The sequence below is a fragment of the Charadrius vociferus genome, unplaced genomic scaffold (assembly GCF_000708025.1).
Source record: "Charadrius vociferus isolate BGI_N301 unplaced genomic scaffold, ASM70802v2 scaffold163, whole genome shotgun sequence".
Classification (NCBI taxonomy): Eukaryota; Metazoa; Chordata; class Aves; order Charadriiformes; family Charadriidae; genus Charadrius; species Charadrius vociferus.
Window position 1 is genome coordinate 437,542 of NW_009648332.1, and position 11,757 is coordinate 449,298.

The 11,757-nt window shown below is 35.8% G+C and overlaps 1 protein-coding gene across 1 annotated transcript in view; it reads left to right on the forward strand.

Annotated features, from left to right (window-relative positions):
* The window catches only part of OMA1 (OMA1 zinc metallopeptidase), an 18,743-nt gene extending 8,863 nt beyond the window's left edge, over positions 1–9,880 (forward strand). Inside the window, exons 7-8 of the mRNA XM_009884587.1 lie at positions 1,720–1,869; positions 9,501–9,880. Of these exons, the coding sequence (XP_009882889.1) occupies positions 1,720–1,869; positions 9,501–9,719 (369 nt within the window). The 3' untranslated portion in view covers positions 9,720–9,880. The remainder of the gene's footprint in view (positions 1–1,719; positions 1,870–9,500) is intronic.
* The last annotated feature ends 1,877 nt before the right edge of the window (positions 9,881–11,757 follow it).

The following is an 11,757-nucleotide window of genomic DNA, read 5'->3' on the forward strand; positions in this document are numbered from 1 at the left end:
GAAAGACAGAGTCATTCTGGCTAAATTATATGAAATAAAATTGAAGTTTGTAAAGTTGTGCATTGTTAACTGCACAGTATACTTTCTATGTAGTTTATTAGAAGAAAAAACTACATAAAGAGGAAAATGCCAAACAGTGAGCTTCTGTAAGTAGGATCTATTTAATTGTATGCGAAGATATAAATTGCTCTTCAGATTTTTGTTTAGCTTAGTTTCCATCTATTCCTCAGACCTTCTCACAATGCTTTACTATATTGTTGTGCACCTAACATATTCTGATCTATATTATTTATTCTCATAACAATACAGTAAAATTTAATACCTTTTTTATATTGTGATTATATTTTTTGTGATTGCTAATAATTATGAAGTGTATCGATATTGTTCTAGTATTTAAAGATTTAGTCTAAATATAGCCATAAACATATTGCGGCTTTGCTAAAAGACGACAAAAATTTGGTCAGAAACTGCTCAGCATTTTTTTCATAACTTGTTTTTTCAGTCACTTTTTGTTCCATCCCTCTGGATTTTATTTCTAAATTAAAGAAACTAAAAGAACTTTTTCATTTCCAGCTAAGTGCAATAGAGCTATATAAGTGTTAGATAACTGTGAGAGCAGCACCATCTAGTGTTAATATTTCATAAAGAAATTTTCCTTTTCGTAATAATTATTAATATTTCTTCAAAGAGGAGTTTTTAAAATTAACTTTGATTCTGGAATTGAAACTACATTCACAGTTTAAAGTCATCTAATAATACAATCCATGAAAAAATTGTAATTGCTCTGTGAGTGCTCACTACTTTGCAATACTGAAGATGTAGGACCATACCAGAAAGAAACAAGCAAAGTGGTATCTCAGCATTTCTCTGCTTGTGCAGATAATCTTTTGACGTGAATAATTTTAAGGAATAAATTCCAAGGATAAAGCACCACTTCTATATTTTTGGGAAAAAATAAAAAAAAAAAGTAGTCATTTTCTTACCTTCCAAGTACTCATGTCTTTTTTTCTTAAAACTGAAAATTAATGTAAGAAATCTTGTTCTTTTTTCCCCCCTCCACTTAAATGTAACTATAAAGGAGTCTGTTGGCGGTATACAAATGCCATTCTTAAAGTTAGTATTCCATGACTTTCTATGGTTAAATATATACTTCTATGGAGAGAGACAGGAATTCTGCAGAATTACTATTGTGATCTTTTGTGGGTTAGGCAGATCACTCTTGGAAAAGACAGTGTAATCACTTACAGAAAAGCCTTTGCAGTTAATTTTTAGAGAGATCTTTATATTTTTGACTCTAAACTTCTTCCTGTAACTTTGCTTAAATCTGTGGAGATGATTAATTTATTCTTCTGCTGCACTGTGTCTAGCAAATCTAACGTACAATAAGCAGCTGAGTTGGTTTTGGTTTTTTTTGAAGAACAAGTACGTGCCAGAAATCATGAATCTGTTTTTCTCCTGAATTGTCTAATTGTGGAATTGTCTAATAATGTGGAATTACATATATGTTAAAAGGAACAAATCCAGTGTCTACCTGGATGAGTTTTTTACTCCATTTAGATATTTTAGAACAGCTTTTTCCTGTCAGGTATGAGGGGGACCATCTGAATAGGTTTTAGAGATTTAAAACTTACGATGTCTTTTGTAATTCAGTATCCATCAGGATGTGTGTTGTATTACTTTAAAAATATAGTGGTGTATATATTTCCTCTTTCTTTTCAGGCTTGTGTGGATGTACGAGCAAGCAGTGTATTTTGGCAACAAATGGAATTAGCAGAAACCATTCAAGGGCAGCCCAAGTTACCAGAGTGGCTCTCCACACACCCTTCTCATGAAAATAGAGCTGAGCATTTGGACCGGCTTATCCCAGAGGTGAGCAGAGTTGAAGGAAGTGTGTCTTTTTCTCTTAGCAAGGTTGCCAGAATTAGTTCGGTATTGATTCACGAGCTACTTTGATATTGATTCACAATCTACTCTTTTAGCATCGTGCTTATCTTTCTCTTTATGCTTACAGAAATTTTCTGTTACAAAGCTCTCAATCTTAAAGGTTTCATTAAATGAGGAAAAATTAAAATAGGAGAGGTAAAATGTAATTATATTTTAGGGGATGTTTTCTATTGAAGTGTAGTATTTTTTCTTCTGAGTGGCCTTCCTGGTATAGATGTGACAGTGTCGTAGTTCTCGTTCATTCTTTTCTCTTTTTTACCATTTTGGAAGCCCGTGTTTACGTTGGATCCCTAAACTGTCTTGACTTCTCTTGCTTTGGTAGCTAGCCCTAGGCTGTCAAATAGAGAATGCTCCATTCTCTCCTGGTTCTCTCACGGATATGGGATTAAATACACCTCGAATAACTGTGCCTCAAAAGAGTGTCAGATCCCCAGGAGAAGATTTCTTAACAGCCCTACCTATGATAGGTCTCTGTAGATTTGGCAGCCTGCTTTTTTCTTCACATCTCTTTTCTGTCACATTAGGGAGCAAATTTTACCCCATTCCAAGTAACTTGAGCTAATTCATGCAGTTGCCCATCAATCTGCAGTCTTTTCTCTATTCTTTTTTTCAGACTTCCTCTCAGAGGAATGCCAAGTGGATAGTGACTTGGGGATTCTCTTAATCTGATGCGCTACTCACTGGTAGCTTAAGAACAGGGAACTGTTCCAAGTTTAGTAATCTTAGTTTGTTTACTATTTCTTTAAATAGTGGGGGGTTTAACTACAGAAAAATAGCATGGATTGTTTTTTGCCTAGTTTTTCCTTTTTAAAAGGTAGTGTTAAAGCACTTCACAACAGCACTGTTTTTCAGGAAGCCAAACTGTTTGGAAATTCCCTTTATTATAACCAACTGGTAATTTCTTCTTTTTTCTCTTTTTAAATTTTCAATCACTTTAAGTCTTTCTCAGTTTCAAACTGTAAAGGCAGTTGAAGATTTATTGGCAGAGGGAGCAATAAAATGTTGAGGTGTTTGCTGATTTCAAAAGAGAAAAAAGTATTTGTGAATCCTTTGATAAGAATGAATGCAGTATATATTCTAAATAATGGCATAAATCAAAATCAACACTGGGGTAGGAGGACTAGCAAGACTGAATATTTTAAATTAATATATACAAATTCTGTACATTGCAAAACCAGGTTGTAAGACTATTTTGATGGATTTTCTAACACATTAGAGCAGCTGAATAGAAAATGGTACTTGTTGTGAAGCCTCAATTTTACTTAGATTGAACACAAAAGGTTCAGGACCCTTTTTTTTTTTTTTTTTCATACAGTTATCGACTGGCTTATAAAGTGGTAATGAAATAAGTTACTTCTAATGTTTTATCTACCCCAGGACTGAGCAAATAACTGAGCAACTGTGTAGTCATGTTATTTCTGTCTTGTCTCTTGTAGTTTAGCAAGTGGAGCAACCTTCATCTTTTTATAGCCACTGTCACTTCCAAGAGCGGTGGAGGCTAGGAAATTTTATTCCAAAAGATAATTGAGGAGGAGATGTTTTCATTTGCCTTTTACCTTAAACATTCTTTGGAGTAGGATGAGAAAGCAGGGGCTGAAGGCTTCCTGTTTTTAGCAGAAATTTACTAGATGAGTGAAGTTAATACTACAAAAGCGGAATAAAAAGGAAAGAAGATATGTAGAGGTGTTGGAGGCTTTTTTGAAGCGTTGACTCCCCTTGATCTGAGAGCTGCCGTCTTGAAGCTGGATCTTAGATACTTAAAGGGAGTCCAAGGACTTGGTGGTTGCTCAATGTCAATGCCTTTTTGTTTCATTGTTCACATACTTAATGCCTTTTAAGTATGTTTGCCATATATTAATGGACATTAGATATTCAGAGGCCAGGGCAAGAAGCCATATTTTGGAAAGAGCCTTTTTCTTTCTCTAGTATCTCTCTGTGAAGAATCTATACTACTTAGGCTTAGTGTCAGATCCATCATGAGCAAGAAACAAGGGTTTAAATCCTTAAAAAAAAACCCACCCCAAAACTAAAAAAAAAAAAAACACCAAACCAACCAAAAAACCCCCCAGAAAACACCTCCATTAGGTTTTACCTTTGTACTTGACTTTGAATATTACTTCAGTTGAAATTGCCCTTCCTCTGAAGATAAGAATTAAATAGTCAGGTTTGTATTAAAGATACTGACAAATATTGTTGTGTTTCACATGCTGATGGTTTTGAAACTGAAATGGTTTTCAGGACAATATAATATCTGTTATTAGACCAGCTATTCTAGCTGGGGGTAATAGGGAGAAGGTTTTGGACTTCTTAGGCTACACAGATGTTTATCTACAGATTTTTAAGCAAGTTCACAATAAGATGTAATCATATAAAGTGAGAATTTTTCTTCAGGTAATGAAATGGCATATCTCAATAAGGTGACTAAACAGTCTCAAGAAATGTAAATTAAAGCAGGAATATCACAGGGATTCTCTTTTCACGTAATTAAAACTCATTTGATTTGCTCCCCGTCTTTTAAATATCTTGCATCTGTTCTTCTGAACAAGTTGGAAGCTGATTTGCTCCCCGTCTTTTAAATATCTTGCATCTGTTTTTCTGAACAAGTTGGAAGCTAGGGCCAAGCTGAGGAATTTGTAAACAAGAGAGCTATAAGCAGTGACAAAGTATCACCGTCATGGAAAGGAAATAAAGGAAATTAAAAAGATTAACCATGTTTTTAAATTATTTCCCCCTAAGACTGGGAGAGATTTGGATTGTAAACTGGGAAAACAGAATATACTGTTAAGCAGGAAACGGAAATCTTCTAGAATTCGTACGTGGAATGTGATGAGATTCTTGGTAAAGGCCTATGCATTTTATTTTCAGAAAAAGAAATCTGAAATTAATTTTGTATTGGTGGGAAGGATGCTTGCCATTGTTCTGGAGAGAATTGTGGAAGTGTAGTGCCAGAGAGAAGCTACAGGATCTTCTAGTTCATCTCTGAACCTTTTATTTTAATGTTCTCTGACTTGCTACAGTTTGTCTACCTTTTTTCTAGTATGCTGTCCAAATAAAGCACTGTACATCAGCTGAAGCCTCAGCTATACTGAAGAAAGCAGAAGGTTATCTACTGAGCCTTGCCTGCAACACGAAAATTCATCTTGACGTGACATTTGCTTTTTTGGCATCATGTCGTTGGCTCAGATTCCATTTTTGATTCACTGTAACTCCCATTTCCCACTCTTTCTTGTGGAAATGCTGTGTTGAGATCATTTCAAGAGTGATACTAAGTTGGGATATGTCACCTCTACTGCTTCTCTTTTGTTTTCTAGGTCAATTAACTTGTCAAAAAAAAAGTTAATTAAGTTACTTTGGCAAGATCTGTTCTTGTCAAACCCACATTGGCTGTTCATTATTTTTATTATTGTTTGGGTAGTTATTGTTTGTTCCTCAGTCTGCTGCCTTTTGCGACACTGCAGATACATTTATTTTGTTTCCTTTTCAAAAAATAGGTTGGTATATTTGCCCTTTGCTTATGATGTGAAGATTACTTCAGATAGTTCTAGTACTAGAATACAGTGAGTAAGCCCTATCAGTGTGAAAACTTAAAGGAAAATAAGAATAAAAAATACTGACCTGTGTTTCTGTCCTCTTCATAAAGTTAAGTATTTTGTCACCATTTTCCTTTTCTGTGCCAACAGAAGCAGTGAAATATTTGAAGTATTAGCATTATATAAAGCTTGCTTTTCTTCTCCATCAAGTAACATTATCTATCCATTCTTTTAATCATCTTTTTACTACTACTCCATTTGTAGAACCTGTTGTCTTCCCTATTTCTGCAGATTGTAATTAATTTTGCAAGTCAGCATTTCTTTTTTTTTTTTTTTTTTTCTTTTTTTCCCCTACATGCTTGTGCTATTTCTTAGTTTTTGTCAGAATTGCAAGGTCAGAGCGTAAGTCAGCCCTGCCGAGGTAATTGCAGTTAATACACGAGAGGCTATAACCCTTGGCCTGGTTTGTGGACGAGAGAATGATGTGACTTTTATACTGAGAGCGCTGTCAGCCCGAGAGGTAGGATGCACTCCAAAAGACTGTAAGGGGTTGAGATGCAACAGTTAGCCTGGTATCTGTGACAGTGGTGGAGGATTAACATTAAGAGCTAAAAATTACTTTTTTTCCTATATTTGTCTCTGCTGGTGGGCTTTATATGAAAGCAATAGGATGAGGCGGACCTCCCTAATTCTTATGCCTTCCCCCCTCCCAGCCCATTGCCGGAGATGACTGCAATTGTATTGATAAGAAAAACAACTTCACCTTTATTACTTACAAGCAATAGTTTTGATGTTTTATTTGAGATCTCCTGAACACGTAAGCACGCAGGTGGTCTTTATTCTGAACAGCAGTATTCCTCTCTTAAGGTTAACCTGAAAAGAACAGCATGAAAGTACTCTCAGTTCCCAGGTGAATCTACGTACTTGCTCTAGCTAGTTAACCTTGCCTCAGTTCTGTCTGTCTTCTTTATTGAGAACACTCTTCAGTACAAACACTCAATGAAACATGTTCTTATTATAATATCAATATGCGTGTGCTTCATTAAGCATGCTTTTACTTGTCCTCTTACCCAAACTGTCAAAAACCAATTTACTTGAGCAATATTAAATTACCGGATTTGAAGTTGCTAGTGATTTTGGAAGTACAGTACGGCTGACCATGTTGGGCTGTTTTATCTTTCAGGAAAAATTGTATTGTAAGCTCCTCAGCCTGTTACTGGCATCTTAATGATGTTACAGAGCTACTGGCACAAAACAAAATAGCAGCAGTTAACTGAGCCAGGGAAAGAACACTCTCTTACTAGGGTTGGATGTTCCATGGCGGTCACAAATGTACATACAAAGGCTACTTTCACTAGAGTCTGTAGTCATAGCTGTCTTTACCAGTGAGATGACATGTCAACATAGCTTTCCATTCTCATAACTGTAGTCTTCTTAACGGCACGTGAGTTGATGGTGTTGAGTAGATGCCTTCTACCCCCTTGGACAGCTTTACGTCTAGCAAGAATGAAAAGACATCTACAGGGGAAAAACGTTAACTCTGAAATGTTGTTTTTTACCTTTGCTGTTGTGACTTTAGTATTTTAGATAAGTGAAACTGTGGAAATAGGCCAGGCACTATGTAGCCAAGAAAACCAGAGATATAAAATTGCTAAATTAGTTTAAAAGAGGATTACATTGCCCTTTCCAGGATACAGCCTGAATCTTTATATTTCCATTTGCCTTGAATAATGCTGCTTGACATTAATGCAGTCTTGCAGCAGCTTATGTTCTGGAAGAGAACAAGAGAAAACTCTTGGTTTGTCATAAATGTCAGTTTAGAAATTAATTGGTCACTGAAGCAGAAGAGTGTTCAGCAGTACAGTTACATTTGGTGGCTACATGGACAATCATGCTGTAGAAAAACAAATACTGAAAGCTTTATTCATATTTTTTAAAAAGTTAGACAAGAGAAATATTTGCATGCCTAATCCAGACTTGTGTATCCAGTAATTGGAATGTTAGATTTCAGCATGAAACAGCTGGAGAAAGTCTTGCTACATTCCTGGAATGCATCTTTTTCCAAAAGCAGTTGTTAAATTTAAATTCAATTTGTTTCTAGCCATTTGCAGCAAACTCTTTATCAGTTCACTGTAATAAAGTTAGGGAGAAATATGTTTTGGTACCGCCTTATACAAAGAAATGAGTTAAGAAGCTCTGCTCTTCTGCTTCCAGGGTCTCCTGTGGAAGAATACCAAATTGTTTCAAAATGGTTGGCAAATATTTATGCACAGGTATACTGGAATATTTGATTTGACGTTTCAGCCAAATCTAGTGTATATAAAGCAGATTAACAATTTCTGCTCTGTTTTTTAAGTGCAGTGCTAGGACTGCTATGAAAACTGTGTTACTTTCTTCATCCTCTTTAATCTATCTAGAACGAATGAATTAACCCATGCTTTCCAGTTACAATCCCTGTTACTGGTCAGGAGGCACCTGGCTACAACTCAGGACAGGTCTGGCCATTACTTTTCAAGAATCCATGGTTATGGAAGTGAAGTGGAATAAGATATGCATTTGAACGTATTTTCCCATGAAAGGGTTAGAAATAAATCTGCATGTTGATCTGTCCACAGTTTTATGCTGTTAATTGAGGCTAAGATACAGGTAATATTGCATAAAAGAGATTGTACAACAGTGACCATTGATTAATGCTAAATATCAGGTTAGTTTTTGACTTCGTGTTTTCTTGGTGTTTTATTTTGCAAATCTTGAAGAAATAGTTCTCAACGGAGATGTAGAACACTCTAAAATTCTATGCATATTTTCCTGTATGATACATAGGATCTTATTTTTCTTGGTTACTTTAAATGGGTCTTGTAGGAGAATCCATGGATACTAGTAGGTCTGTGTACAACTGCTTGCAAAATACTGCATTGGACTTAATTGTGTGATATCCATTGTTAGCTCTAAAATGAGCTGCCTGTTTGTATGGACTAATTAAGGTACGTTCAGCTTTGTTAAAATGAAGGCCAACTTAAGCATCCTTTAAAGCAGCTGACTATACAGTTTTATATGAATTTCTCCATGGTGCCTTGAGACATCAGATTCATCCATTCTCATACCTTGCTCAGATTGCTCACGAGACAGCGTGATCTGGGGGGAGTGTGCTTGCGCTAATGGATTTTGATTCTTTGGGAAATTTTTTGGCTCCTTCGTGCCTCTACTTTCTAATCCATAGAATGGAAGCAATGGCACTTAGTGAGCAGGAATAACTTAGTTTGGTCTCTTAGCACTAATCTTTTTATCCAAATAAATGTTTACATTCTAGAGACAGTATTTTCGCAGAGTACTTGGAAGCTGTGTATTCAAATGCTTCTTGGAGATGAGACCACTTGTGTAACTGGATCTAAACTATATTGATCAATCATCTGGATCTCTATCCTGAACAGTTAAAGCTTCATTATCTTATTGGAGATTTTTTCTCCATTTTTGAGTCAGACATCTATATATAGTTATCTCAACAATAGAACATATCTGAAGAAGTATATTATTCACAGCCCTTTTTTTCATTCTTGATGCAGTCATTTTAATTTACATGTGAATGTAAATTTGTTTACAATGTAAATTTACATATAAATTACATTTAATGTAAATTCACATTTAATTTACATGTGAATGTAAATTAAAAGGTAGAAGGTACTGCTGTGAACAAGGATTACATAAAATAGTTGGAGAACTTCATATCTATTTATACTGTACCTTTTAGAATATCCATTCATTGAGAGGCTGTCTGTGGGGAAAAAATTATTTTGATTCTTCATTGTTTTGGGGTTTTTTTCCATTGTTTTACCATATTGCTGCATTTCTTCTCAGGAATTCTTGATTTCTGTAGAAAAGTTGCTCAGTAACAACTCAGACTCAGTATTATACTCACTAAGCCTTATGTGCAAATGCCGACCTTACTGGAAAGCCAAATTATTGACTGAAACCTTTTTTGCTTTTCTTATTTAAATGAGCTTGATTTGTTTTCCTATGTATTCACAGGCTCTTAAAATAAGAGAGAGCTGCAATTGCCCATCTCTTTCTGGACCAGATCCTCGCCTCATTTTCAAACTTAACATGCAACGTCTCCTGGAATCGTCTAAAAATCAAGAAACCCCAAATTCTACAAACCGAGATCTCTCAAAACCAAAACTGGATTTTCCTCACACTCAAAAAGTGGAAGACATGCCAGTAACTTTTGCTGTCAAACCTACAAACTAATGATGATAATTTTCACTTTTTATGAAACTCGTGGTCCCTGAAGGTCTGTCTTATAACGCAAATTTGTCTTTGAACCATAAAGAAGATGTAGCCACTCATATTCTGTTTCTTTTATGTGATCTCTCACTCAAAGCAATAAGGAACCATGCCTGCACAAGAAGAGCAGCGTGTTGGAGCAGAAAGTTTCTTATTCATCAAGAGTTCCTAAAATAAATCACTTCTCAGGGGAAAGATAATCTCATACAATCCAGTCACACAGTGTAATTTTCAGCTTTATCAGGCTCACCTTGATCAGGGGGCAGATGAGCCAGAAGCGTCCCTAAAGCAGAGGAAAAAGTACAATTTTCATCACTTAATTTGTCTGGTTTATCTTGCTGTAATTTGGGTTAGATCTGTTCAGCTTCATTTGAGAAATAATGAGGAGAGCTTACCACCTATTCCACACATTGAATGTTTAAAAATATTAAGCTGAGATGCGCTAATAGCCTATGGGCTAGATACACCCCCACTTAATTAGGTGGATTTACTGCTGGGATTTTTCTTCTTTCTCAGGCATTTTAGAATATGGATTGATTCAACATTTCTCTTCAGCGTAACCTGAAAGGGTTGCACAAAGTGCAGTTTAAAAAAAGGAGTCAAATAATTTTCAAGGAAGTCTTTCTTCTGAAAAAAACCCACTGTGTGAGAACCACAGTTTGTAGCTTTGCAAGGATGGCTGTTGTCTTTTTTAAATGATCAGGGTGCCTTATCAGAGGCCGGTTTTACTGCAATGACATTTGATTTTAATCCATCTGCTTGGATAGAAGATTTTGCTGATGTGGAGATACATTACGTAGTAGACAAGTATAACAAAGTTCCTTGATTCTACAGCTTTGCAGCTGTACCTTGTCCTGAAAAGGCACTTCTCTTTAGGAAACTGGCGTCTAATGCTGAGCATCCCCCCGCTCCCTCTAACCCCCCTGAAGCCACACATTTTGTACCGTGAAGACTAGCATGCACAATATAGGTAAAGCTCTGCCTTTTGTGACACGCTAGCCAGTGTAGCCAGCGTGTTAATCTTTATTTGCAAAAGTTTGAGTTACCCTTGCTTTGCAGTTGATGAAAATACTGAAATGTTGGTCTTGCAGGAAGACATAGAAAGAGGCAGCAGTGAATGAAAAAAAAAAAAAAAACAAACCCAAAACCACAACAACAAAAAACAAACCACCAGAAATCCTGTTCTTTTATCTGTTAAGATGTACTTGCTGTAAGTTTTTTGTTACTTGTATTAAAACCAAAATCTGTTTCATGTATGATAGGGCTTTACGTGAAAGGGACATTCAAAATATTTTAGTGTATTGTATTTTGAAACATTTTTTTTTTATATATGGAGAGGGGCAAATTTTATCATATTTCTTCAGTTAAAGCAGAATGCAAGCTTTTAAAAAGGAAAAAAATAACTTGTTCAGTGCTGTCAGTGAATATAGTTGGAAAAAAAGACTGTGAAACAAGTAATTCCTTTATTGACTTCAGTTGACGAACCGGGGTCCTTTGAGAAATGCCAACAACTACCTAACTTATCTCTATTCAGAGGTAAGTTGATGTATCTGTAATGTTGATGACTCTAGGTCTGATTATATAGGTCTAGATTGGCTGCTTATTGCTTACAAGCTGGTTTTAAATCTCCGCTCAATACTCCTGGCAAGAGGCAGAAAGTCCATCCTGACCATTATTCATCCATCCATTTTTATTCTTAGTGACAGGAGTTTTTGTAACAGACGTTCAGTGATGTGTTGAAGTATTTGGACATTGTCACCTGAAGGTAAACAGAAAAATATACCATTTAGATTTCCCTGTGGACCCTATAGTTTATACTGCAACTCTAAGACTCCAACGCTGCTGCCTCTCTCTTGCTCCAGTGTCAAAGCTTGTTTTGTTATCCAGGGCTCCTGGTTGACATGTAACTTGATGCTTGTGTCTGTTAGGACTAAGGAGAACATAGAAGAGTTCTTTATAACATTCAAGATGAAGTATGAAACTACACGTTTCATATTTCTAC